The 25508-nt window shown below is 53.4% G+C and overlaps 9 protein-coding genes across 9 annotated transcripts; 6 read left to right on the forward strand and 3 right to left on the reverse strand.

Moving 5' to 3' along the window:
• Positions 1-489: 489 nt before the first annotated feature.
• AYO20_09530 (hypothetical protein) lies at positions 490-2001 on the forward strand (the record flags this gene model as incomplete). The annotated part of the gene is made up of 1 exon (XM_022647799.1): positions 490-2001. The coding sequence occupies one exon, from the start codon at positions 490-492 to the stop codon at positions 1999-2001; it is 1512 nt and encodes a 503-aa protein (XP_022496236.1).
• A 1532-nt stretch (positions 2002-3533) lies between these two features.
• AYO20_09531 (hypothetical protein) lies at positions 3534-4701 on the forward strand (the record flags this gene model as incomplete). The annotated part of the gene is made up of 2 exons (XM_022647800.1): positions 3534-3795; positions 3923-4701. The coding sequence occupies 2 exons, from the start codon at positions 3534-3536 to the stop codon at positions 4699-4701; spliced, it is 1041 nt and encodes a 346-aa protein (XP_022496237.1).
• Positions 4702-4856: 155 nt separating this feature from the next.
• AYO20_09532 (hypothetical protein) lies at positions 4857-6853 on the reverse strand (the record flags this gene model as incomplete). Its single annotated transcript, XM_022647801.1, has 5 exons — positions 4857-5886; positions 5938-6088; positions 6290-6354; positions 6404-6462; positions 6512-6853. The coding sequence occupies 5 exons, from the start codon at positions 6851-6853 to the stop codon at positions 4857-4859; spliced, it is 1647 nt and encodes a 548-aa protein (XP_022496238.1).
• Positions 6854-7291: 438 nt separating this feature from the next.
• Positions 7292-9242, forward strand: AYO20_09533 (hypothetical protein; the record flags this gene model as incomplete). The annotated part of the gene is made up of 3 exons (XM_022647802.1): positions 7292-7347; positions 7489-8249; positions 8302-9242. 3 exons carry the CDS (start codon positions 7292-7294, stop codon positions 9240-9242), a joined length of 1758 nt encoding a protein of 585 aa, XP_022496239.1.
• Positions 9243-10560: 1318 nt separating this feature from the next.
• Positions 10561-12050, forward strand: AYO20_09534 (hypothetical protein; the record flags this gene model as incomplete). Its single annotated transcript, XM_022647803.1, has 4 exons — positions 10561-10800; positions 10868-11325; positions 11380-11552; positions 11608-12050. The coding sequence occupies 4 exons, from the start codon at positions 10561-10563 to the stop codon at positions 12048-12050; spliced, it is 1314 nt and encodes a 437-aa protein (XP_022496240.1).
• A 1850-nt stretch (positions 12051-13900) lies between these two features.
• Positions 13901-16040, forward strand: AYO20_09535 (hypothetical protein; the record flags this gene model as incomplete). Its single annotated transcript, XM_022647804.1, has 8 exons — positions 13901-14240; positions 14291-14378; positions 14432-15036; positions 15090-15167; positions 15291-15505; positions 15604-15650; positions 15724-15798; positions 15878-16040. 8 exons carry the CDS (start codon positions 13901-13903, stop codon positions 16038-16040), a joined length of 1611 nt encoding a protein of 536 aa, XP_022496241.1.
• Positions 16041-16824: 784 nt separating this feature from the next.
• Positions 16825-18766, forward strand: AYO20_09536 (hypothetical protein; the record flags this gene model as incomplete). The annotated part of the gene is made up of 2 exons (XM_022647805.1): positions 16825-18431; positions 18643-18766. The coding sequence occupies 2 exons, from the start codon at positions 16825-16827 to the stop codon at positions 18764-18766; spliced, it is 1731 nt and encodes a 576-aa protein (XP_022496242.1).
• Positions 18767-20138: 1372 nt separating this feature from the next.
• AYO20_09537 (hypothetical protein) lies at positions 20139-21888 on the reverse strand (the record flags this gene model as incomplete). Its single annotated transcript, XM_022647806.1, has 2 exons — positions 20139-21504; positions 21557-21888. The coding sequence occupies 2 exons, from the start codon at positions 21886-21888 to the stop codon at positions 20139-20141; spliced, it is 1698 nt and encodes a 565-aa protein (XP_022496243.1).
• Positions 21889-23033: 1145 nt separating this feature from the next.
• On the reverse strand, positions 23034-24371 carry AYO20_09538 (nuclear transcription factor Y subunit beta; the record flags this gene model as incomplete). The annotated part of the gene is made up of 4 exons (XM_022647807.1): positions 23034-23291; positions 23391-23518; positions 23598-23918; positions 24218-24371. The coding sequence occupies 4 exons, from the start codon at positions 24369-24371 to the stop codon at positions 23034-23036; spliced, it is 861 nt and encodes a 286-aa protein (XP_022496244.1).
• Between the last annotated feature and the right edge of the window lie 1137 nt (positions 24372-25508).

A 25508-nucleotide genomic window follows, 5' to 3' on the forward strand; every position in this document is an offset into this window, starting at 1 on the left:
AGCTGAATCGGTCCATCTGGAGTAACGGATTAAGTGTGAAACTGCGTTTGCCATGGCGAAATTGGAGGTGGGCGCAGGGTCCAAGTGTCACCAAGCACCCAAACAGCCCAGTTAAGCTGCGGTCCACCGCCCGGAAAAACCTGGGCTCCGAACCCTAAATCTAGCTTGTCTGTCCCGCCAAGTGCCCAGCGTGCCAGCTGACAGGCAAGGGGGCGCCCATTATCATTGGGGACTGACGATTGCGATTGGGAGCCACTGGCAACCACTGGGAGCTCCTCGTCTTCTACTAGTAGTGACTACGAGTCAGCTTTAGTTACTACTGGTTGCCCACAATAGGCGCGTGCCACCACTCTGCCATTCCCAATCCTCCACTTGGTTCCCTATCAATGGGCTCATTTCCTAAATTCTGACAACTACGAGTACCAATTACATATTCACTTTCACATCACCTCCCTCACTCTATGACTGGCCCGATCTGGTGATGATGATATGACCAGACCTAATGCCAGTTACTCGAGAACATACCTCACGCGAGAGAACTACCGCGGCCCGACACTGCTTCGATCTATCCGAGGGGCAGAGTCTCATGAACAATCTCCGAGTCCAAACATGAAGACGGACTCCCTGGAAGAAGAGAGACTCATTTACGCGCCGCCCGATTCCAGCTCAGATGAGGACGACGACTTACCCCGCAAGCCGGCGCAGAGCTTACCCAATGCGCGCAAAGGCAAGACTCTGAAACCTTCCAGTCCTCCCACCAAACGTACGGCGAGCACAGCTGCCTCAACCAGACCGAAGCGGCGGAAGCTCAGAGACGAACCTGCGCTTGAGCCGCTGAGGACCCTTGAAGATGCGACCCTCGACGACCCATTCCCCGGCTGGACCTCGTCGGGTTCGCAGAAGAGAAAGCCCTCCAAGAACTATGCGAACCGCAAGTTTTTCCAGAAGCTAGAGCCCATCGAGAGCGTCGCACAACCGGAGCGAAAAGGTCCTGGTTTTGTATCTTATGCTGAAGTGGAAGGGCGTCAAGAGAAGGCATCGAAAACCACATTCATACACGTTGCTGAAGTGCCGGTGCTGGACGGGGTCAAGGGAAAGATCAAGCAACGGCAGGAAATTGACATCCCTAGTCTTCCAGCGGAGATATCGGATCACCACAAACCGGATATTCACATCCCAGAAATGCCCGACTTTTCATCGTCCGGCGGCACTGACAACCTGGTTTCTTTTGACGTGGACTCGCCTCGCGCTGCAGGCCGTGCAAGGTCGGGGTCGACGTCCTCTCTCTCTTCCGTGGATGACATGTTTCTGCTCGTGCACAATGACGAGTTCAAGGTGGAGCCTGAACCAAGAACAGTCGGAGTAAGATGTCCCGTTTGTGAAAAACCCGTGCGAGACACGATCTCGGTGTTTGTTCCGGACAACCTCCGCACCATGCCTTTCCAACAACAACAAAAGTTTTGTTCTCAGCATCGACTTGCGGAAGCACGAGGGCAATGGGAAGAAAGAGGCTATCCCAAGTTGGATTGGGAGAAGTTGGAAAGTTTCCGGATACCGAAGAAAACGCTGGAGTTGGAGCGGGTGATCAGCCGACAGAGATCCAGTTACTACCTGGATGAGCTGGACGCGAAAATCAAGGCGGCGAAGGGCAACCGCAGGACTATTCGGCATTATCTCAATGAAGGCTTGATTGATGTTGCTAAGCCGGGTTACTATGGTCCCAAAGGAGCCCGAATCATGGTCCATGCAATTACCGAGTCACTATCAAAGACTCTCAACAAGGCATTGCAGTCAGACCCAGCGCTGCGAGCAGCTGGCGTGGGTGCATATGTGAGCGCTGTGTTGGTGCCCGAGTTGACCTTGCAGCTCGTCATGGAAGACATGAGATTGCCAACAGCCAAGGAAGGGAGGAGGGTACTGGATGAGAGTACCGATATTGGAGTCCTGTTGAACCCAGACGACGACCATGTGGAACGAAGACATGATGGAGAGGATGAGTGAGGATGGCTCGAGGTGTTGAGGAATAATGGCTTTGAACGAATCCATCATGAGCCCTGCAGGTCCTGGGTTGCGAGGCGGAAAGTGTAATAACGATTTTTGCGGCGACATCAGGTTCTTGCCGCCGACATGTACAGCGAGATTGAAGGTGCCTAGTTAGCGGTGCCATTGCTATCCAGCACGTTCTGCATGTGGTTGCATACAGCGTTTCTCGTATGCATCTTGATATTCACCCTGTCATCGCTTTGTCATCAGCACCTCCAGAGCCACCAGAGCCATCGATGCACATCTGGTTTTCCCCGAGCAGCGCCACAAAAGCCCATACATATCGTGACCTGCCAACTCGGTACATGATCATCCCCGAGGCGTTCTCGAGAAGTCGTACACGATGCTCCACCACTGTACCTACGGAGTAGCACAGAGCATGGATGCTACAGCACATCACATCCCTGCATAGGCACGTATGTTTATGTGTACCTCTCCCGAACAGGGAAACGGGGCACCGCGCACACGCCGTGCTGATTATTCATACCACGGTTCCTGACCTTGCGTACCTACCTGTTAACCTACCACGCCTACCTACCGTCGAGTAACTACGAGGTGCCTCCGTACATAATACACACGTCCACCGTACGGAGCAATTGGAGTTTTCTTTCTCATCCATCAAAAAGTTGCTTGTCTTTTCTTTCTTTCCGCCGTCTTCCCCCTTCGCGCCCATTGAACCCGACACGACAAGATTGAGATTGACACTGGCCATTTTGAATAAAGATCTCAGACGGGTCCTTTGGCCTAAATTTTGTTTTGGCTGGCATTGATTGAAGTTGGGGGCTTTATCTCCCGCCCTCTGTCTGTCTGTCTGTCGCCTTTTGTAAAACACCACAACCTCAGTGCGGTGAAAGGGAATGTTTTGAGAAATCATTTGCCATTTATCACTACCTAGTACCGTTGCCGTTACCGTGACGGCATACCCGTTACCCAGGTATACCTGACTATCAATTCATCGACTTAGGAGTCAGATCCTTGTTCCCGGGAATACTTGTTGCTGGAAGGCAAAGGAAGGAAGAAAGAGGAGAAGGACCGGAGAAGAAAAGGGCAGCCACAAGAGAAAAACAGGAAGGAGAGCTGAAGAGAGGGTGGTTGCGCCAAAAGAAGTGGGAGTGGAGGAGAGATTTCGTTGATGCTGTTGACCAGTCTGGTGTTTTGTCGAGCGAAACAATAACGCTGGGACTAAAGAGGCAAGAGAACCAGTCGTCGATTGATTGACGAGCGAGCCAGCTATCTAACTCAACCAACCCCGGTGTTGTCGTGGCGGTGTATCGCTGCCTTTCAGACATCCGCAGTCTTGTCTCTTGAAGGCCAGCCGGTTCCAAAACAGCATCAGCGTCCATGACTGATCCGAATCACGCACCGCTACAGCAACGCACACAGCCCACCACGGAGGAACAGCAGTCCAAGCTCCCACGCCTCCTCTCTCCCCCACCTTCCGCCCCTGTCTCACCGTCCCCGACCACTTCCCCGCGACGACCGCCTACGAAATGACCACCACCGCTACGAGGCAGACGTTCAACTCGACCTCGCTCGCGGCTCGTCGGCGCCGGGGCGGCTCTCTGAGCGCCCCCTTCGCCGGTCGTCTGGGCGGCAACCAAGAATTCACCCTCGACCGCTCCGACCCCCAGAATGAGGAGTTGCTGAAAAAGGTGCCCGATGCCGCGCCCAATTTGACCTTGAAGGAGAGTTTCGATCTTCGAGGGTTTCGGGAGGTGGAGCTGTGGAAGGCGGCTATGGTCGAGTTTGTCGGTGAGCCAATCCCTCTGGTGGTTGCTGGCGAGATGTGTGGGCTATTGAATCGGGAGATGTGCGCAGGCGCGCAGGGCGGAACATGTTGTCTGGTAATCGAATGATGCTGACGATAACTTGTCTTTAGGCACCATGATCTTCGTCTGGGCCTCAGCTTGGAACAGTCTCTCCCCAAACACCCCTCCGCCGTTACCGTCAGAGACATCCGGTCCCTTCAGCCGTTCGTATTTCCTGGGTCCTCTCATCGCAGCGCCAATCAACATAATCCTCCTCGCGCTACTAATTTTCTCCTTCGGTGCCGTGTCCGGTGGTCATATGAATCCATTAATCACCGTTGGAACCTTTTTCGCGAGGTTGACCACTTTTCCCCGTCTGGTGTTGTACCTGGTGGCGCAGATCTCAGCCAGTGCTCTTGCGGGCCTGCTGTTGAGGGCGGCAGCGAATACCAGAGAATTCAAGGTTGGAGGGTGCTATCTCTTCGAGGGCATGGGAACTCCTGTCTCGAGCGCATTCACCATCGAAGTCATCAGCGACCTGCTCTTGCTCATCCTCGCGTTCGGAGTCGGTCTGGATCCCCGCCAGCGCGAGATCTTTGGCCCTGCCCTCGGACCGATCTTTGTCGGCTTGGCCGTGGGGAGTCTGGCGTTATGCACAGCATTCAGTCTGCCGGCGTACGGAGGTGCTAGCCTGAACCCGGCAAGGTGTTTCGGTGTATACGTGGGCAGCCGTTTTCCCGGCTGGCACTGGGTGCACTGGGTGGCACCTCTGGTGGCCAGTGTTTTCCATGGCATCATGTATTTCATCGTTCCGCCTGGCGAGCCGAACAGGGCGCATGCACACAAGATCGGCAGAGCCACCCACAAAACTGAGCCGGAGGCACAAGAGGATGGAAAGGAGAGCGTGTAGGAAAAAAACGTGTCTCTTTGGAAGGGCTTCGTTCTGGGGGTTTCGCACCATCTTGAGGATTAAATAAATTATAGTTAATAATGGCAAAATCGGGTCATCAGTCGGCGACAGACCACCACCACCACCGGCGGTGACAAAGTGTGTGTTTGTGTGTGTCAAGCACCCATCATGACTCTCCTCTTGGGCGCTTTCTTCTTCCCGCCCCCCTTGACGTATTGGATTGCCTTGTGGCTGCGTTCCTCGAACCCGGCGCTTTCGCCCCTGTGACCCTCCACCCAACAGTTCGTGCAGTAGAGGTCCCCGTCGCAGCCGATGCACTGCAGCGTGGCGTCGGCGTTGCAGATGATGCACCACGTGTCGATCTCCTCGTCGGAGAAGCCGATCTTGGGCTTTGGCGCGGACGAGGCTGCCTTGGTGGATTTTATGCCCGTCGGGACTGCTGGGAGGGATAGGCCGGCAAAGCGAGAGGCGAGGTCGTCGTCGTCGGCGTCGTCGTCTTCATTTGACGGCTTGGTTGGGGCTGAGGGGTCTGGCAGTTTGGAAGGTGTGGTGGGGAGGTCAAAAGAAGACGCGTCCCGCTCAGATCTAGGATTCGCATGCTCTATATCTCTTGGGGAGGTATTCTCTTCAGCGTCCTCCTCTGGGAGACTCGTGTTTTGGTCCTGTGTCTCTGCAGATTCAAGCCTGGCCTCGTCTAGGATCCTTGCCAACAGTTCATCTGCCTCCTGGTCCAAAGTGTCTTTCGACTTGTTGTTGCCTACCGCGGTGACTGGGCTCTCTTCTGTTTCGGGCCCAGGCTGAAACACCGAAACATCAATCGGCGGGAGCTTTGTAGATATGTTGTCCTCCCCTGCTGTTGTGCCTTCGGCTTGGTCTGCGCCTAATCCTTCACTTTTTGTGTGTGACGCATCTGCCAGCGCTGACTTTGCAGTCCGCAGCAGATCTGCGACCTGTTCCTCTTCACTCTGTCCGACTTCCCACGCATCCGAAGGCCCTAAATCTGCCAGGAGTTCCTCCACTGTTTTCTCGTCCTCAGACTTTGGGGCCGAAGTAGCGGGGTTTTGGAGAGCCGAAGAAGGACTGCCTCCGAGAGATTTCCATCTTGTCAAAAGGTCTGAGTGGAGGGCACGAGCCGGGATAGGGTCAAGCGAAACAGGAGGCGCCCTCCCGAGAGGTGTCTGAAAACTAAAAGGCATCAGCTCAATGTCCAAGGGTTGAGAAGAGTCATTCATTTACTTTGTCTGTTCAAAAGACACCGTCGACGTTTTCAGTGCATTTAGCCGCGCGAGAAGATCTCTGTCTGCATTTGACTTTGACTCATCAGACATCACGGGCATACAATGCTCATCTTGGTAGCAACCATCAAGCCACAAGACGATCAAGAGTCCTGATCACAAGTGTCGACAATCACGTTTTGCGCCAATGGTCAGTACCGCATGACGTAGTCGAGTTCCCCGTTTCACAGCACGATCCCGCAACGCTCTCAAAGACTGCCTAGGAGCGCCATAGCACTCTGAAAAGCCTCAAGAACCTTTGTGCCTGAAGAAAAGGTGAGCGAAGTACTGTGCAACAAGTCCTTGTTACTCACGGTGGGCTTGTTTCTCGGCTAATAACTTCTCCGAATTTTGAGCAAGAGCGATCCGTGTGCGAAGTCTGCATGGATGTCAGATTGCTTGCCACCAGTAACAGAGCGTTTGCATACCTCTTGATGGCCCTCTCAGATTCATGTTCGTTTGATACTTGCATATAGAGCGAGAATTGCTGCAAATAGTTAGCCTCCTCTTGCCTGCTCATGAAAATAGCTGCCTACCGCGGAGCGAGCATTGAACTCTTCCATAATCTCCCTCTCAACTGCAAGGCATGGCTGAATCTCCCTATTATACCGCGCTTCAAGTTCGTCCCAATCGATTGCATCCAAGTCCACAGAGATGTCTCTCTCGTTCATCGCTTGCTCGAACGCCTGGAATTCGAGCTCTAGGCGCTGTTGATAGTCGTAGATCTCTTTGACAAAACCATTGCGTTGGGGTAACGGAGCAGGGACTGCAACAATCTCTCTACCGGTTGGCTGAAACGTGGTGTTCTCACTGGTTTGAGGCGGGCCTTGATGCTCGAAAGTCTTGGTCCAAGCGTGGGATGCTTCAGCCTCGGGCATTGTTGGGAGAGTTGCAGTTCTCTGGAGCCTTGTACTTGTAGGACTCGACTTCGCAATTTCAGGTGGTTGATAGATCTCCTCGTTTGTACGTTTTCGAGCCCGACTGCCTTGTCTGGACCTGGATCTGTCCGGTAGTGGTGAGGAATGGATTACAGTTGTCGCGTCTGTACACAATTGAGGAGGAGGTGTTTGCTTCCCCTCGTTCGCAGCCGGAGAAGTTATAACATCAGCATCAACGCTATTCGGTGCGTCCATCTTGGCGAGGCTGCTGGTAGACTTTGAGAGATGAAAATTCGACGCTTGAAGGACCTCACAGCCTTCTCGCCTGGTCCGTCTTCGGTTAAATATCGGCATTACGCGTGTACAGACGCTTAACCGCTTTGACATTGGCGTCTTTCGCCAAATCACGTGCACTGTCTTCTCTTCCACGTCTACGTCATGTCGCAGCCCAGACGGTCTAGGCCTAGCCTAAGCCTCAGATCGCTTCGCGACAGGTGAGTCGTGCCTATTCCAGTTCCCGTGCCTCTCTTTGACGATTTGATGTCGCCCTGGTGACAATGCCAGCGCCGTTGCTATAATCGTGCTCGATGCACACTGCTCATGAGACAAGCCTCATTCTAACATCATGATTACAGATTTCTTGCCAGTGAAACCGCGCCACCGCCGAAATCGCTGGATGCGGAGGTTAAAGACGACGAGACCACTGAACATGAGATCGAGATCCCCCTGACTTCTACTGGCTGTTCTACCGACTCTACGTACATCAACGTAGAAACCGTCAAGATGGATTGTCCAGTCTGTCACAAACACCTGACCGAAAACACGAGCGCCAACTGCGCAAATTGTGTGAACAACCTGCTCTACAATTGTCGCTTTGACCTCGCGCGAGTTCTGCTCGAGAAGGAGTCCCTCGGAAAGAAAGTGGAAGCTATTGTTGGTCCTGAGCCTGAACAACCCCTCGATGAAGAAACTGCCAGATTGAGAAAGGCCTGGCAAAGACAGCAGGAAAGAATTGAAGAACAGCGGGCCAAGGAACAAGAAGAAGATATGCAACGCGAACTCGTTGTCAGGCAGAAGGAATTACAAGAAAAGAAAGAGCATGCACAGGCTTTGAAGAAGAACCTAGAGGAACGGAGAGCCAACCTCGCTGCAGCGAAACAAGCCCAGGCTAGGAACTACAAGAAGAGAATGGAGGAGCTCAAAGAAAATGGTGAGAAGCTGAAGGCACAATACGACGCGCTTCATGAGAAGACAGTCGATACTCGTGCCATTCTCTGTCGAGAAGCTGCCGGTCTGTTGAGGCTCCATCACTCGAGGAAGAAGACCAAAAACGGTACTATCAAGGATCGCCACTCTATTGCTGGACTCTTATTGCCAGATTTGAAGGAGATCAATAGTAAGACCACTGATACGCCGTCCCCCAATTCCCCAACTAACTGATCATACAGACATGCGATGCACTGAACTCTCCGCCGCCCTGGCTAACGTCACTCGGCTCATTTTCCTCTGCTCGTTTTACCTGGGTATCCGACTCCCTGCTGAAATCACCCTGCCTCACCGAGATTACCCACTTGCAACCATTAACCCCCCGCTTACCTCGTACCTTGGACAACGCATCACCTTCCCCGGCAGTGGATCGAGTCTTTCTGCACCCGGCAGTCCTACCGCTTCCAGAATGGATCTCAGCTCGTCTCCCAAGCCCCGTCCGCTATACATTGGCTCAGACGACCACAACGAATCTGTCGCTCAGTTTGCCAAGAAGGAACCCCTTGCGTTCAGCTACTTTATTGAAGGCGTCTCTCTCCTGGCTTGGGATGTTGCGTGGCTTTCTCGCACTCAAGGTTTCGTTGCAGGCACCGAAACGTGGGAGGATGCCTGTGACATTGGTCGCAATTTGTTCCAGATGATTTTAGCCCCTGCGCAATCTACTGCGGTGACCCGAGTCCTCACCCAACGCAACGCTCGCAATCGTCACCACCGATCTCAGAGCACGTCGTCGCCAGTCATTGATGATAAGGTCAACGCGTTCCCAGCACGTCTTGGCTCGTATTCACACAACTCAGCCCACACTTTCCTTGGGTCTGCCGCTGCGGCCGGAGATAATCCGTCCCGCCACTGGCACCTCAACCGATATTCCAAGATCTCTGACCCTTTGAAGAAGCATCTTCTCGCCGAGATGAACAATGCCGAATGGGAACTGCTAGATCAGCAGGAATGGAATGATGGGGGGGAGAAGATGGACGAGGCCGTCTTCATCAAGACGAGACCAATGGATGGGAAAGAGTACGATGATGCGAGAAGCATCATGACACCTGGTGGAGAGGAGGAGGGGGTCCGGGGTAAGGGCAAGAGTGGGTGGACAAAACTCAAGAACCGAGAAAAGGAGTAGGAAGGGCGGCGTCACGCACAACGAATCACGAACCAACAATACGGGCATCTGCATGGAGCTGGGGGGCAATACTTGGGCCAGCAGGAGGCTGGGAAATTGGCGTTGGAGGGTGTTTGTGGGTTGATAGAGAACGAGCGCAATATGCACCTGCAGTGCTAGCCGTCGTCAGCACGATGAGCATGAATGATACCCCATGTCAAATAGCCATGATAACCATCGCTCTCAGTGCCATGTCAAGACTGGGAGTTCCCCGCCTGAAATAGTCCACGGGATCGACTCTTTATCCGCATCAGGCCAGCGCCGAGTGTCCAGACTTCAGGCACAAGCCTGGTATGGAATGTGAGCAGCACTGATCACTGAGCACAGACAGATTGAGTCCACGCGGCTCTGTGGAATGCGACGAGAAATCGAGTCTTGGAGCAATCAAACCGTATATACAAGTATTCCAGCCGGACGTGCTTGGGAGGTCCTTGGGAGGTCCTTGGAAGGTCGTGTGGTCTGGATGTGTCCGTCTTGACTTGATCTTGGCCTTTGTCCCGTTGTTTCGTTTACGGCGGCGCCATGATCGCCGTCCAATGGCCTTGATGCCCTTTTGGTCAATCGCGTTCGGATTTGTTCTTTGTCTGGCCCCTTGAATATGTGGTTGGTGGGTCACTTTGACTCCATGGGGTCTTGGACTTTCTTGGTTTGGGTTGCGCTGCCTCACCTTTTCCCTTTTTTTCCCTTTTCTTCCCCCCTCCCACTCACATACTCCCGTAGGTATTCCAAGCCCCAGAGTCACTTGGGGTGCTTCCACACACACAATCTCTCTCATCAGTCATGCACACGGCGTCCGTCACCCTGACCATCGCCAACCCTGTGATCTGTGCTCGCTATCGCCAAGAGCTTGACCAGCCCTCGGATTTCACAACCCCAGCGCACGCAAGCAAAGATCTCTCTGTGTCTCGCTGCAAACAGTAAGTGGATGACAAGGTGAGGGCACCCGTTTGCACGTCACTCTAGTATGAAGAGGTACTGCCATTTCAAAGAAACTGTCCTTTTTTTCTTTTGCACGCTTTCAATAAAGAAAATTAACCCTTTCCCCCCCTTTTTTGATCTCCCTTCTCCCTATTCCCGTCCTTCAAAAGTGACACGACAGCAACGTTTCGGAAGCTTGTGCGCGACAGAAAAAGACTATCAACCATATTGAAACAAGGCCCACATTTTTCCAAGCACCCGCCGCGCAAGACACGGTACTCAGTATATCTTAAGAGAAGCCGGCGAGTCCCCTATCTTTTTGTGAAGAAGTAAAAAAAAAATAAACAAATCGGTGTCGAAGATGAAGTGCGGTGGTAGGGTCGGTGCCCTGCTCGTCGCGGCTGCGAGCGTGGCTCTCGCTCAAAACAACAATTGCTATGAAGAAAAGGGTAATTGGTACTGCGATCCGGTCCAGGCCATCTCATACTCGAATTTCGGCACCGCGGGCCAGTACCAGAGGGTGGCAAGCATGGGAGCGAACGGGGCTTGTGATTTCGCAGCACAGAGCTATGGAGGAGGGATGGCGCCCATGGATGGAGAGGTAAGGCACAGTCTAAATTATTCTGATTGAGAGGTGTGATTTCGACTTACATCTGGTTACTTGCTAGATATCATGGCACTTCCGTGGGCCGATTCATTTGAAACAGTTCGCATTCTACACTCCTGGCTCCGATAACACAAAGCGGTCGCTGGAACCCAACCCTCAACAGCGGTCACACTTGCACAGACATCTACACAATCACAAGGGTCACGGGGCCAATGAATTCGGTGGCGCAGGGCATGTGGAGGATAAACGTGGTGTCGGAGACTGGATCACGGCCACTATCAATGGAGACGTCGTGTCATGGAAGAATCAGTACGCAGGGGCCGGCGCCGGAGCAGCAGCTGCAACACCTGCACCTGGGTCAGGAAGTCCTGCACACCCTCCCGCTCCTCCCAAAGCAAGTATGAATGCAGGCTCGGGCCAGTGGGGAAGACAGGCCTATTATGCTGCGGAACAAGGCGTTGCGGATGGACTTGTCTTCTTGAACCACCACGGCGGACAGGGTTCAGGTGTATTTGACACGTGAGTTCTCGCAAAACCTCTTTGCGGAGTCTCACCTTGCTGATAACTTGATAGCGTATGGGGATTGTCGCTATCCTACGCCTCAGCAGATAACAGTGCGGGTGTTTCGTCTCCGGTCCCACTGGCAGACGTTTTGGTCCCGGATAACAGCGAGTACGTCATCATGACCGACCGTCCATGCTCGGATGGCTCCTGTGGGACAGTCCGGGATGGAACTGTTGCCTACCGTAAGTTCGGTCCGCCCATTTTTGTACAGGGGCCTTCGTCTAATAAGGTTGACAGATGGCTTCGATGGTCCTTCCAAGCTCTTTCTGCTTGAATTCAGTATGCCCCTGTCCGGCAACACTGGGTTCAACGGCGACATGCCTGCAGCATGGATCTTAAACGCTCAAATTCCTCGCACAATTCAGTATGGAAGTTGCTCGTGCTGGAGTTCCGGATGCGGTGAGTTCGATGTCTTTGAGGTTCTGGACCCCGGCAATCAGAAGTGCAAGTCTACCTGGCACGGGGTCAAAGCCAAAGGCGACTCGAACTGGTTCCAGCGGCCCATCAACGGATTCACAAAGGCCGCAGTAGTGTTCGACGGGAGCGCAGGCACTGCACATATTGTGGTTTTGCCCAACGGAACAAACTTTACTGAGAGCATCTCGGCGGACATTGTGGCTGGGTTCGTCAACTCGGTTCAAGATCCAAGGTTAAACATTCACGTCGTTTTGGACAGTTGAAATTATTGACAGCTTTGGGAGAATGGGTTACGCCAATGCCCTCGAGAGCATTTCATTCATGTGAGCGAGCGAGTATGGGTCAATTTCTTCTTTCTTTCGGCCATTTTAATTTTAAGTGCCTGTTGTCTCCTTGCGCAGGAGAGTGAGAGGGATAGAAACGCTCTAGTGGTCAAGGTAGCACTGGCATTGGAAAGTGTAGACCTAGGGAGCCGAGAGTGCAGCAGTGTATATTAGATACCAACAGAATGTATTCCTAAATTTCGAAAGAAGCAGGAGAGTCATCCTCATTTCAAGGGGTATGCAGTAGAGCAGAGGAAGAGGAAGTGTGGAGGATGGATGAAGTAGTGATTTGGCCAGAGTGCATTCCGGCCATGTGCTCCTCCGAATACGTCGGAGCATTCAGCATGCCAGCGCTACTCCGCCCTTCACATTTCTTCAGTCACTCACCCGCACTCGTTCACCTGTCGCCCTAATATCATTCGTTTACTTACATTTGTCAATGTCATGAAGTCGAATGCTTTTGGACAGATAGAATGACCCCAAGCAGAATCTCCTTGACGAAAGCAGAGCATATGTCAAACAAACTGGCCGCTGGCCTCGTTTGCCCCAGTCATGCCACCATCTCTCAAACATGTTCCGAGTCAAGTCGAGTCATTGCATTAATACTCTTCAATCTGCTTCGAACTTACAATCCAGCTAGGGATACGCGTCAAGGCTGACTAGACCTACCTTGACAAATGGCTGTACGCACTGACATTTTACCCCTGGACGCAACACCGAGCACTTTTGCTGATTCTACGGCCTGATCTCGGACGGACCAGCTGCAATCTTCTCTTCTCCCACATTCACGATCATCTGATAGATGGCCTTGCTCATCTTACGGTCTCTTGGCCGTGCCGGACCGGTCAGCCGTCGCCTCTTTACGGACGATGTAAGCTGGATGTGGCTATTATGCGCAACCGACGGCACCAGGACCAAGGGATAGACGTTCCGGTGGAATGTCGACCTTGCCCAGACAGACATGGCGATCTGCATGCATGCCTCCCTCTACCCTCTTCTCCACGTGGGGCCAGTTCTTCCCCCACACAATACTCAATTTACTGTTTGAGGATGAGGTAGAAGTCGACCTCTCGACCAGCTTTCTGGTGTAAGAGCTGGACACCCAGGTCCTGAGACGATAGCCAGTCTGAGGACTGGAATCAATTGCGAGGCCATGTCATGTTCATCGACAACAATAGCTTGGGGACTTTGATATGGCAGAATTTGCAGGGCACAATAACATCCATGCTGTCCAGTCCACAAGGCCAAGATCGGTAGAACATCCGTCTCCAATATCAGCTCGGCGTAGCAACGGCCGAAGGACTGTGTCCCGTCGGAGCGTCTGGCCACTGAGTTCCACAAAGCCTTCCAACCCCGCAAACTTCTATGGCCCGGATAGGGGATCCTGGAGATTGTCTACAAGGATAGACGTCGAGTCCAGGTTCTGATTCGATAACATGACAAGCAAGCCAAGCAATTCAAGCCAATTTCTGGATACGAGATGCAACGGCGGAATTCGTCCTCAACCAAACAGCCAACAAGGTGGAACGTCATTGCATACCCTGGACTCGCTGGTCCACCATCATACATATCATCATATGTTCGAACTGGTCTCCGAGTCAAAGAAGCGATGGAGAAGATCGTTGCCACTCCTTGTCCTCCCCTTCCTCGCTTTCCTTCCCCGATTCCTCATTCCTTAAATTGTCTCTTTGGAGTTTTGTTCGTTTCCTCACCATTGCAGGGGAAATCTCTGAAGCGATAGCACGCGACCAGGTTCCAACTTTGCAGATTGTGGACTGTGGACCAACATCATGGCAGATAACATCGACAACAAGGCCATCTCGGCGCATAATGAGATCGAGAGCCTGAACCTGCCCCCTACTCCACACAAATTCAGATTCTCGGAAAAGTCCAAGCACCAGGATGGTGATGTCGCCTTGAAGCTGTTCACCGATGCAGACGATCTACATATCCCGATTGACGAGGCGGAAGAAAAGAAACTCATTCGAAAGATCGACTTCTTGATCCTTCCGCTGATCGCTGTCAACTATGCGTTCTTCTATATCGACAAGACGACCCTGTCATATGCCGCCATCTTCGGCATCCGCGACGATCTCAACCTCCACGGAACCCAGTACAGTTGGCTCAGCAGTAAGTTGACCTGGACATGCATCGACGGCTTTTGGGCTGAGAACTTCTAGGTCTTTTCTACTTTGGCTTCCTGGCGTGGGCATTTCCCACCAATTTCTTGATGCAAAGACTTCCTTTGGGCAAATACCTTGGCGTCAAGTACGTCGAGCCATATTCTTCCGTTGAACCTTCAGTCGACTAACACCGGATAGTATATTCATGTGGGGATTCTTTCTCATGCTTCAGGCTGCTTGTAGCAGCTTCGCCACCCTCGGTGTGCTGAGAGCGCTTGCCGGCGCTGCTGAAGCCTGCTCGGATCCTTCTTTCATGCTCATCACCTGCATGTGGTACACCCGACGAGAGCAGCCACTGCGCATCGGACTCTGGTACACGGCAAATGGTCTCGGCATTGCCCTAGGCGGCCTTCTCGGCTACGCCATCGGTCACATCAGAGGAGCGTTGGCATCCTGGAGGTACGAGTTCATCATCATCGGGGCGCTATGTTGCGCCTGGGGAATTGTCATTGCCATCTTCATGCCAGACAGTCCAGTGACGGCCAAATTCTTGAATGATCGCGAGAAGAGAATTGCTGTTGAGCGGCTCATGAGCAATCAAACCGGTGTGGAATGTAAAATTCTAAAGGCATGCAAAGACCTGGTCACACATGAGATCCCGGCTAACATGTTCCTCGGAAAACAGCCCTACCAGATCTGGGAAGCCTTTACGGACATCAAACTGTACCTGTTCTTCATGCTGGGCGTTGTTGGAAACATACCCAACGGCGGCATTTCGAATTTTGGCACTCTCATTATCAAAGGTGACTCGGTTTTACCCACACGATACGCGGCCGAGAACTGACGGGCTCTACAGGCTTTGGGTTTTCGACCCTCGTCACCACGCTTATGCAGATCCCATATGGCTTCTTCATTATCTTGTCGATCTTGACATGTACGTTCGCACTCTTTCTCCTACTAGCGCATAGCGCACAGCGCACAGCGCACTTTGGCTGTTCCAACCTTTCCTATGAATCAATCCGTTCTCAAACGGTCTTGCTGATATCATGGGTTCCAGGCGTCTTCTTGAACAATCGCTTCCCCAACAACAACCGCTGCAAGTTCATTTTGCTATTCCTGTGCCCCAACATCGCAGGCGCCTTTGGGCTTTGCTTTGTTGACGAAAAGCACCACGTTGGGCGGTACTTCTGCTATCTGCTCACTGGGCCGTACAATGCGGCGTTTGTGATGATTTTGTCCCTCCAGATTGCCAACACTGCGGGGCATACAAAGGTATGTTGCGTGAAAAGATTGGATTATTTCCTTTCAAGTGACCTGAATCTTGGGTTCTTGGTGGTTTTTGGCTCGCTTGACTGACAGTGACAATATAGAAAGTGGTCACCAACGCTGTTTTGTTCTTGGGATATTGTACTGGAAAGTAAGTCTTTTTCTCCTAAGCGAAGCTGAAAATTTGAGCATATGACTGACCGTGTTTCTTCCCACAAAAACAGCATTGCCGGACCGTTCTTCTACAAGACTGATCAAGCCCCTGAATACACCTTGGGCATTTGGAGCATGATTGTCAGGTATGCGCCAGCAAGCCCCCCGAACTTCACATCCCTACCACATGCGCGGGAGCGGCGGGAACTAATGCCATAAACTTAGTCATCTTCTCGAAGTCTGCATCATCATTGTCTTTTGGGTCTTGATGAAGTATGAAAACGCACGTCGCGACAAGATTCAGGGGCACCACGAACGGGACCTCGACGCCACCGCGTTTGGCGACTTGACAGATCGGGAGAATCTGAACTTTCGGTACATCTACTGAGAGTGAGAGTGAGAGATCAGAGGTCGGCGGTCAAATCAGGGACAGGCCATGTGACATGGCGAGGCAAGAAATTGAGACTCGGGGAAAAAGAATAGAGAGATATGTGGATGTTGAATATATCAAATCAATGCACAATCGAGCCTGCACCAACATACAGGCACATACGCAATTGTGAGAACCGGCTTCCCTTTTTCCACTGAGTGACTAACTGACTGACCTCGATGTAAGTACCTCTACCTGTAATCTGGCCACGAATATCCGAGGACTGGGTGGCCTCAACCCACGGCTCCTACTCTATTACTCACTTCTCGGATCCGACTGTGGTCTTTCTCCTGCATTAACGAGATTGACCGACGACAGCCAGAATTATCATGAGTCGGATCCGACGCTGTCAGGGAGAATGCCGAGGCTTCACTACCGAGGATCTCCTCCTTCCGTATTGCATAACATGAGTTGCTTACGTTAACCAAGTCCCAATCCGCTCAAACGAAAATCCCCGCTTCCCCAGATTCCCGCGCTTACGGGAGTGACGGCAGCAGCACCAGACGACGTGTACAGGGCCAAGTTTGCCTGGAGGGGTAACCATGGTCTGCCATGGTCAGAAATTCGGTGCTGGATGGGCGGGCCGAGGTTGAAGTTGTGCGGCTCGACTCGTCCGAATGGCTGTCAGTGCATCTTCCCAATATAACGTTATACCCGTGTCCCACCCTGTCGAGGTCGGTTTCTCTCAAAAAAGCGAGTTGGGCAGTTGCTTTTCTGGCAGAAAGGAGTCACTCTCTGCACCATGGCAGCTATACCCAATCGTCCCTCGGACTTTGACACCGCCGCGCACACGGAGAAAGAAAGCATTCCCAATGGTGTCTCCAACGGGACGAGCGACGCCCTCACCAACGGGCAACCCACGGACAACATCCACAACATCACCACCGATGTGTTGATCGTGGGTGGCGGGTTCGGGGGCATGTACGGCCTCTACCAATTCCGCAAAATGGGACTGAGGGTCAAGCTCTTCGAGGCTGGCTCGGATTTTGGTGGCACGTGGTACTGGAACCGGTACCCGGGGGCCCGCGTCGACAGCGAGACGCCCTTCTACAGTCTCTCCATCCCCGAGGTGTACAGGAAGTGGTATTTCACGGAGCGCTTCCCGGGACACCAAGAACTCAGGCAGTACTTCAAGCACATCGACAAGACCCTGGAGCTGAGCAAGGACGCGTACTTCAACACCGTGGTCGTCGAGGCAAAGTTCGACACCGAGACTGACGAGTGGCACGTCCGCACCGACGACGGCGGCCTCGCAAAGGCCAAATACCTCGTGCTGGCCACGGGGTCGTCCTACAAGAAGCACTACCCCGACTTCAAGGATCTAGACAAGTTCAAAGGCCGGCTGATCCACTCGGCCCTGTACCCGGAAGAGGGTCTCGACGTCAAGGGGAAAAAGGTCGGGGTAATCGGCTCCGGCGCGACAGGTGTCCAGATCGTGCAGGAACTCGCGCGCGAGGATTGTCAGTTGACGGCGTTCATCCGCACCCCGAACGTGGCGCTGCCGATGCACCAACGCAAACTGACCAAGGAGGAACAAGACGACGCGAAGAACTTTTACCAGGCCTACCTCCTCGCGGCGAAGCAGTGCCGGAGCGGGTTTCCGTACACGCCGGCGTCCAAGACGTTCTTCGAGGCCACGCCCGAAGAGCGGCTCGAGTACTGGGAAGACCTGTGGCAGCGGGGCGGGTTCAGCTTTCTGATCTCCAACTACCGCGAGTACGGGACCGACAAGGCCGTGAACCGCGAGATCTACCAGTTCTGGGCGAAGAAGGTGCGCGAGCGGATCAAGGACCCGTTCAAGAGGGACGTGCTGGCGCCGCTGGACCAGGGCCACTGGTTCGGCACGAAGCGGCCGTCGCTCGAGCAGGACTACTACGAGATGATCGACCGGGACAACGTGACGGTGGTGGACCTCAAGGCGACGCCCATCGTCGAGTTCACCGAGACAGGCGTCAGGACCTCGGACAAATTACACGAGTTCGACATCGTCATCCTCGCCACGGGCTACGACTCTGTCACCGGTTCGCTCAAGGACATCGGTCTGATCGGCACCGACGGCGTGCCCCTGACCGAGAAGTGGAAGGAGGGCACGTACACGCACCTCGGCCTGGCCATCAGCAAGATGCCCAACATGTTCATGGTCTATTCGCCGCAGGCCCCCACGAGCTTGTCCAACGGCCCGCCCATCATCGAGATGCAGATCGACTGGATCTGCGACGCGATTCGGAAGATGAAGGAGGAAGGGATCCGGTACGTCGACGCCAAGGAGGAGGCCGCCAGCAAGTGGCGCGAGGACATTCAGAAGATGAATGCCCTGACGTTGCACCCGGAGTCGAATAGTTGGTACATGTGAGTCTCTCCCTCTCTCTATTTCTGTCCCTGTCCCCTGTTCATGTTCTTGATACACCACGTCGCGGGCTACATTGGCCCACTCACGCCCATGCCCATCTCAAGCGTCACTTTTGCCATTTCTAGCTCTATATTTTCCATCTTCCATCATGTAATCATGTTGTTCCATTTTCCCGTTTCATTTCTTGACTAACCACCTCCGTCAAAAAAGGGGCGCCAACATCCCCGGAAAGCCGCGCGAGCAGCTCCTCTACCTCGCCGGAGTGGACGCGTACGACGCGGCGACCAAGGAGGCGCTCAAGACGTGGGACGGGTTTGAGGTCGTCAAGAAGTAGAGTGTTGTTGGCGCCGTACACGAGCGATCGAGCGAGCGAGCGAGTATAGAGTGAGTGGGGGGAGTGGGTGAGTGAGTGAGTGAGTGAGTACATAGAGAGGAGAGGAGAAAGGGAGATAAGGGGACGGGAGAGGGTCAGTAATGATTAGATAGACGGATAGAATGACAGGATTGACGGGACGAGCGATGACGATGGGGCTCGAGAGAATTATCTGAGATTGAGAGATATTGTGCCATCTGACGGCGATCGATGGGGGTTTGGCAAGTTTTCAAGATTCAAGATATCGCCACGAGACAAGACGACATGTATGGCTTTTATATCATTTCTATATACAGACCCCATTCACCCATTCACCCATTTCACCCATTCATTCGTTCATTCATTCCATACTGCTATCCTGCTATCCTGCTATCCCGACGTACTACAACCCTACAACCCTGCCATCTAGCTGTCTTACCCGTCTCTGTCACGGTAGGGAAAAATATCTCTTTGTTTCATTCTTGACTTTGAATTCTCCAAGGGTTCTTCCTGTCTACCGTGTCCGGGCTGTCCGCGTTATTTATCTAGGCCAGTCGTTTCACGAATAGATTCAAAAGTCTGGTACGGTGTCACGTCCACGGCGAGTATCATCTATCGATCGATAATCCTATTTATCCAGTATCCCTTGGCAAGACATATGATCTGCTTGCTAGCACCGACACTCTATGGGACATGATCCGTGTGGGTGTTTTAGGTGGTCCTGTCACTAGTCTGTGGTGGTTCAGTTCGGATCAGATCGAACGGTCAGATCGAACGAGAGAGAGAGAGAGAGAGAGAGAGATCAGTCCAAATCCATCACGGACTGGAAAAACAAGATCCAGGAAATAAACCAAAAGGCCAATCATCAACCCAACGTTTTAAACATTTGATATCCATGATCCAACACCCAATCCATGCTAATCATTGAAGGGAAAAGGGTGGGGGGGGGGAGGGGAAGGGCCACCACAGGCAGGCAGGTAGCTAGAAGGAGGAAATATATTCTAAACAAAAAGGAGAAAATCCGTCAATACAACGCCGATCAGGTTGAAATGAATGGGTTGTTCGTAGATTCGTAGCGCGAGGGGTGGTGTCGAGGCCATGCGTGGCCGGGCTGTTGGTACGTTGTGGTTTTGCCATCATTATCGAAGACCGACGACCGACAATCACGGTGTGCCTTTTGCTCCGTTTGAATCCCATGTCGTCGGCGGCTTCGGCGTTGAGACTTGTCGTGACACTGGCGAGAATACCGACGACGAGTTGTGAGAGGTCTTCGCTCCCCATATACCAACCCAAAGCGCGAGAGGGATAAGGGAGGAAACCCGAGTCCATACACACATCCACATCCAGCCCGCAATCACCTCGCATGACCGTTGCGCTCGCCCCCTTCGGGTTCGTCCAGTTCGAATTCCTTCCTGAGCGCGGCGCCGACCCTGCTGATGGCTTCGACAATCTTCTCGGCCGGGGCGGCCGCAAACGTCGTGCGACAGAACAACTGGGTGTCGCTGCCCCGCTGGGCTCGGAACCACGACCCCTTGGCGATAAGGACCGACTGCTCGGCCGCGGCGAGGAAGACGGAGTCCTCGATCTCCAACAGCGTCGCGTAGTCGACGTGGCCCCCGGACGTACATCGCGCCTTGTACAGCGGGTGTTTGGTGACGTCGACGTTGATCCAGTGGAACATGCCCGCCTTGGGGGCCACCCAGCTGCAGATCTGCGCGGGGAGGTGCCGTTCGCAGGCGTTCACGATAATGTCCCGGCGCCGCGTGTACTCGGCGCGGATGAACATGAGCCACTCCAAAAACCCCTGGTGGCCCCAGTTCTCCTCGAGCAGGTTGTACAGGTGGACCATGGCGAAACCCGCGGGATTCTGCGCGCTGACCTCGTTGTGCCGGATGAAGCGCTCAATCACCTGCTTCGACCCCGTGACCCAGCCGCAGCGACTGCCTGGGGCGATAATCTTGGAGAAGGAATCGAGGCGGAGCACCCGGCCCGACGTGTCGAGCGACAGGTACGAAGGGACGAGGTTCTTCAAAAATTCCGCCACAGGCGCCGGCTTGAAAGGTTTGGGAACCTCGTGCGTCTGGCCAGAAACAAATGGTTCCATCTGGAGAAAGTAGTAAGGCTCGTCTTCGAGGATGTACAGGTCGTGTTTTTCGGCCACCGCGTAGATTTGTTTTCGGCGCTCGAGCGACTGCGTACTCGCCGTCGGGTTTTGCCCCGTTGGCACCGTGTACACGAGAAACGGCTTCGGCGCTTTCCTTACACTCTCATCCCAGGTGGACAGGACGTCGTCCAATTCCGCAGGAAGCATTCCGTCGGCATCCATCTTAATGCCGAGCATTTTGCATCCCAAGGGAGCGACCGTCTCAATGGCGGTGCTGAACGTATACTCCTCGGTGATCACGTAGTGTCCCCTCTCAGAAAACATGCGGAGCGCCATTTCCAACGCCGAAGTGCTGCCGGCGGTCATGCAGATGTCCCAATCCGAGTACGGCGGGTTGTGGACGATTTCCGTGTGTTCGGTGAGGAAGCGGATCAGTGCCCCAGGACCCATCGACTGGCCATAGTTGAGGGCAATCGATAGATCGAGGAGCGACTTGCCATCCCGAGCGTCATGCTTGCCTGTCGAAAACACCCGGCCGGACTCGTGTGTTTCCGCTTCTGAGAATTCAGGTGAGACGGGGAGTTTTGCACTGAGCTCCTCGAAAGGGAAATAGTCGCTAGACACAGATCAACACAGAGCAGATATACAAAGCTGTTAATGAAACTTACCTCGACGGTAGCCCGCCACAGAGGCTGATAGTATCTGCTCGGAAATACTTCATCGCCCCCTTCAACGACGAAGCTTGTCGAGCCTTGCTCTCTACTGAGAGACGATGATCCCACCGTTTAGCCTCTGGTTTTCTGAAGCATCCTTTACTCTTGAACATGTCCGCACTCGAGAAGGCAGCCACCGTCGTCGGGGGCGGCCCTGTTTTCTGGCGATGAGGTAAGACATGGTCGACGGTGAAGACCGAGTGTGTATCCCCGTTGGCGAGCACAGGGTCTGCCAACACGAAGGACGAAGTATCCGTTACCGCCTCGGGTTCAGCGTGAGGCGCCATAGTGATCTGTGAGGTCGGATGTTTTGGATCTCCAGGTGTGCAAGTGCAAATGAATCTCTAGGGTAGAACAGGAGGGGAGGCTCTTTATGGGGTACAAGCAGCAATTAACCAAAGACGAGTCCAAAGTATAAACGAAAGCGCAGGGTCGGAAGAACGAGCAATGATCCTGTGACGTTCCAGCATTTAAACGTTACATACGACGAATACAGGGAGTGGATGGACTGGGGACGATATTAGGTAAATAAAAGGAACGACGGGGCTTGAAAAGATCCAGAATTAGTTAAGGGATGCCCGGTCCAGGAAATGTGCGCTTGAACATGCTTATCGTCGGCCCACTCGTATGAGGTTCAAGTCTGGCCAATCACAATACCTTATCTGTGTTTAGCTTGGCCAAGTCTCTACACGTGACTATCTCCTTTGAGTATGGCCTGGCGCCGGCCCCATTCCGCATTCCGCCCTCCGCCCTATTGTCAAACAAGGGCGTACTTGTGCATACATTTGGTACCTCAAAGAAACCCTTATCGCATTGGAAAGCCAGACTCGGACTTTGTTAGTGGGGGTTGATCACTCAATATCGGCCGCCGTTAGTTGATAACGCCTGTGTGTAATGCTGCGTCGTAAAGCATCGAAGACACCTGGCTTTTAAGGAAGTCCCCTTGAACGAGCTGATTTGTTCAGCCCAGTTCGTGTCAGGGACTCCGCTCTCCGATAATGAAGGCCTCGTTCCCTCGAAACATGAATTCATTCGTTCACGCCTGTCGATCTCTTTAAACAACCCAGTCTACAGCCTTCCTATAGCTCCTTCGTTCCTCATTACCTGACCCCCCAATCCACCCACGTCAGGCTTTTGTTAACGATCAGTCCTGGTTAACCTCAATGCATTCTGTGTTCTTCCATGGTCAGACAGCCCGGCCCTTTTCTTACAATATCCTTCCGTCTTTCAGCACCGATACTCATGTACAGTTGGCATATTCAGTCACGAATAAAACCCTGTGCCTTCTTTCATCCGTATTCGCCGTCTCCGTCCGTCTCACCCCACCGTGCCTGACTATCTGGCCGTGCCCGAGGAACTGGCAGATAGTGCACTCCTGTCCGCTGTTGGCCCACGGCGCCCTTGACATGCGCGGACGTCCTCTCCTGCCGACTCAGAAATTGTCGCTGGCGATGCCATTGTGGCCGCTGGACACGGCGCTGGGATAACCATATGGACCGGTCGCGTCGTGATCGTTTGCATTCATGCCGTGCCCTTGATTCAATAGTTCGGTGGCATTGTCGGGTTGCCCCCCTGGGTAGCCGGGGGGGCCTGTCGCGGCATTGCCCTGGACATTGCCGGGCCCGACGCCACCCCCATACCCGCCACTGCTGGTAGGTCTGTTCTGGTTCTCGCCCCTTGTGGATTGGGTCTCATCCCAATCAGTTCAATTGTTCAGATTGATATCCTCGTCGAGCTGACAAAGGAGAAGGAGAATTCGGAAGGGAGGGGGACAAGACACAAAACTTACTTCGCGATACTTGGAGAGATAGATTTTGAGTGCTTCTGCATAGTTCTCGAAGCCCAACGAAGTCATGGCGAACAGGATATCTTCCCCATTGACCGTCTTGCGCTTCTCCTGTTGACACTTTTCGGACGCTGTGCAACGTTAGCCAAAGCTCCCCCGGCATGAACGGACCGCAAGCGATGATGTATCGGTAACAGGAAGCTCACATACCTTCGCTGGTGATGAATGAGATGAACTCGCTCACACATTCTTGCATGCATTCTTTCGCTTCCTTGGCGATTTTGGCATTGTCGGGCAAGGCAGTCTTCATGATTCGGGCCACTGGTGCAAAGTTCCGGATGTTAGCATCTGACATTGCTGACATGGAGGAAGACGACGACGATGTTGATCGACCGCCATGGTGCTTGGAGGAGGATGACAATGGTTTGCGTTCATGCTCAGAAGAACTGGAAGGCATATTGGGGATCTTGTTGTGTCGAGTGAGACGTTGACAGCGCTCTCTGAGTGGTCCAGATGCCGCACCAGTCAGCGCTGAGGAGAGCTGGGACGCAAATCATGGCTTGAGGAGGAGAGAAGCAGCAACGAATGAGACGGTGCTGGCTAAAGAGCAGCTGCAGCGTCGCACATTCGGATTCGCACAGAGCCCAGAAGCAACGTTGCTGGCGCGCGCAAAGATGCATGGCTTGTTACGCAAGGGTCGAACAAATCAAATGCCAACACTCCAAAGACTGTGCGTCTGGTGACACGGTGCCTTCCCTCCAGTGAGAGAAAAGTGTGTGTATGACCTGCAAAACATCAAGACAAAAAGAAAGAGAGATTTTTTCACCCACCATTGGCGATGGGAAGCCATCGATCCTGTTCCTTGACTTCAAAGTCCAAACCGGCACCTTGAGCTCCTTCTTGTTCGCGATCCATATGATCCTGCTCTTCACCAGAATGTGCGTTCTGTTCGACATCGGGTTCCTTGGGTGGGGAGGCCGACATGATGTAGTCCTGTACTCTGGAGGATAGCCGCAGCGGCCGAATTGCAAGGCGAAGATTGTCTGGCTGGCGTTGATGACCACGTCACACTGGGGCGACACCAGTGCAGGATGTCTAATGCTGGCCTGCGTCACTTCCGGCGCAAGAGGTCAGACGATCCCTTCTCCTGCTTTGTTTGTGCCCAAAATGATTACCAGTCGGCACGTTTCCCAGGGCTGACGGGGAACCAGGGGACAGTTTAGGATGGGGGATGCGTTGTCGTGCAGGCGAAACCGTCAATTTTGAGACTTGGGACTTTTCGGAAGAAGCGTCGAATGGTTGTGGTGGGATGTGAGGCGGTCTACCACGGGCACGCACAAATGACGGACTTTCGAAAGGCAAGAGGATCTAGTCGCAGCTGAAGCGAGACCCGATCGCTGGAACCTTTGGGAACCAGCCAGCAGGATCGTGATGCGAGGCGATGCGGCACACGAGAGAGTGCGCCGTGCAGTGGCTGCGCAGTGATGGTATGCGACTGGCGACTGGTATGGTATGTGGTGCTGCTGCGCGAGTCGAAGGCCGGGACGGACAGCTGCAGATGAGATGCTTGGGTCGGCGCGGTTGCTGCAGGTCTAGATTGTTTGGTCAGTCCATCGGTCAGTGCGCTGGGAACGGGGCTCATTAGCGATACTAGCATTTCCAGGCTAGTATCGATATCCTAGGACGGGGACATCTAATGGACCGAGAAAGGGTAGAACCAGATTGAGACATACAGTGGTATGCAATGCGCGAGGCGAGGCGTGCGGGAGCAGACAGATGGTGGAACGAATGATTGTTGTTGTTTTGCCGATGGGAGTGGGCGACGATTGGATGAAGTTCGGATAGCTGTTGAGAATTATTAAGGATCCTATAGTAGAATAGTAAAGGGGCGCGCTGCAGGTGCCAACACGACAAGAGGATGGACAAGGTTGAAAGACGATGGATAGTTGGTGGATGAAAGAGACGTCGATGATGGTTGGATGGATTACGGTTGGGATAGACAAGATGGTGAAGGTGGAGAGACCAGCTAGAAGAAAGCAGCATCACAGCCAGCGGTAGCAGTAGCTGCTGCGCAGCCGGGCAGTACCTAGGTATTTGGTGGGGTGGAGAGAGAGGGTGACG

Source organism: Fonsecaea nubica, assembly GCF_001646965.1.
Source record: "Fonsecaea nubica strain CBS 269.64 chromosome Unknown Scaff89, whole genome shotgun sequence".
In the NCBI taxonomy this organism is placed as follows: domain Eukaryota; kingdom Fungi; phylum Ascomycota; class Eurotiomycetes; order Chaetothyriales; family Herpotrichiellaceae; genus Fonsecaea; species Fonsecaea nubica.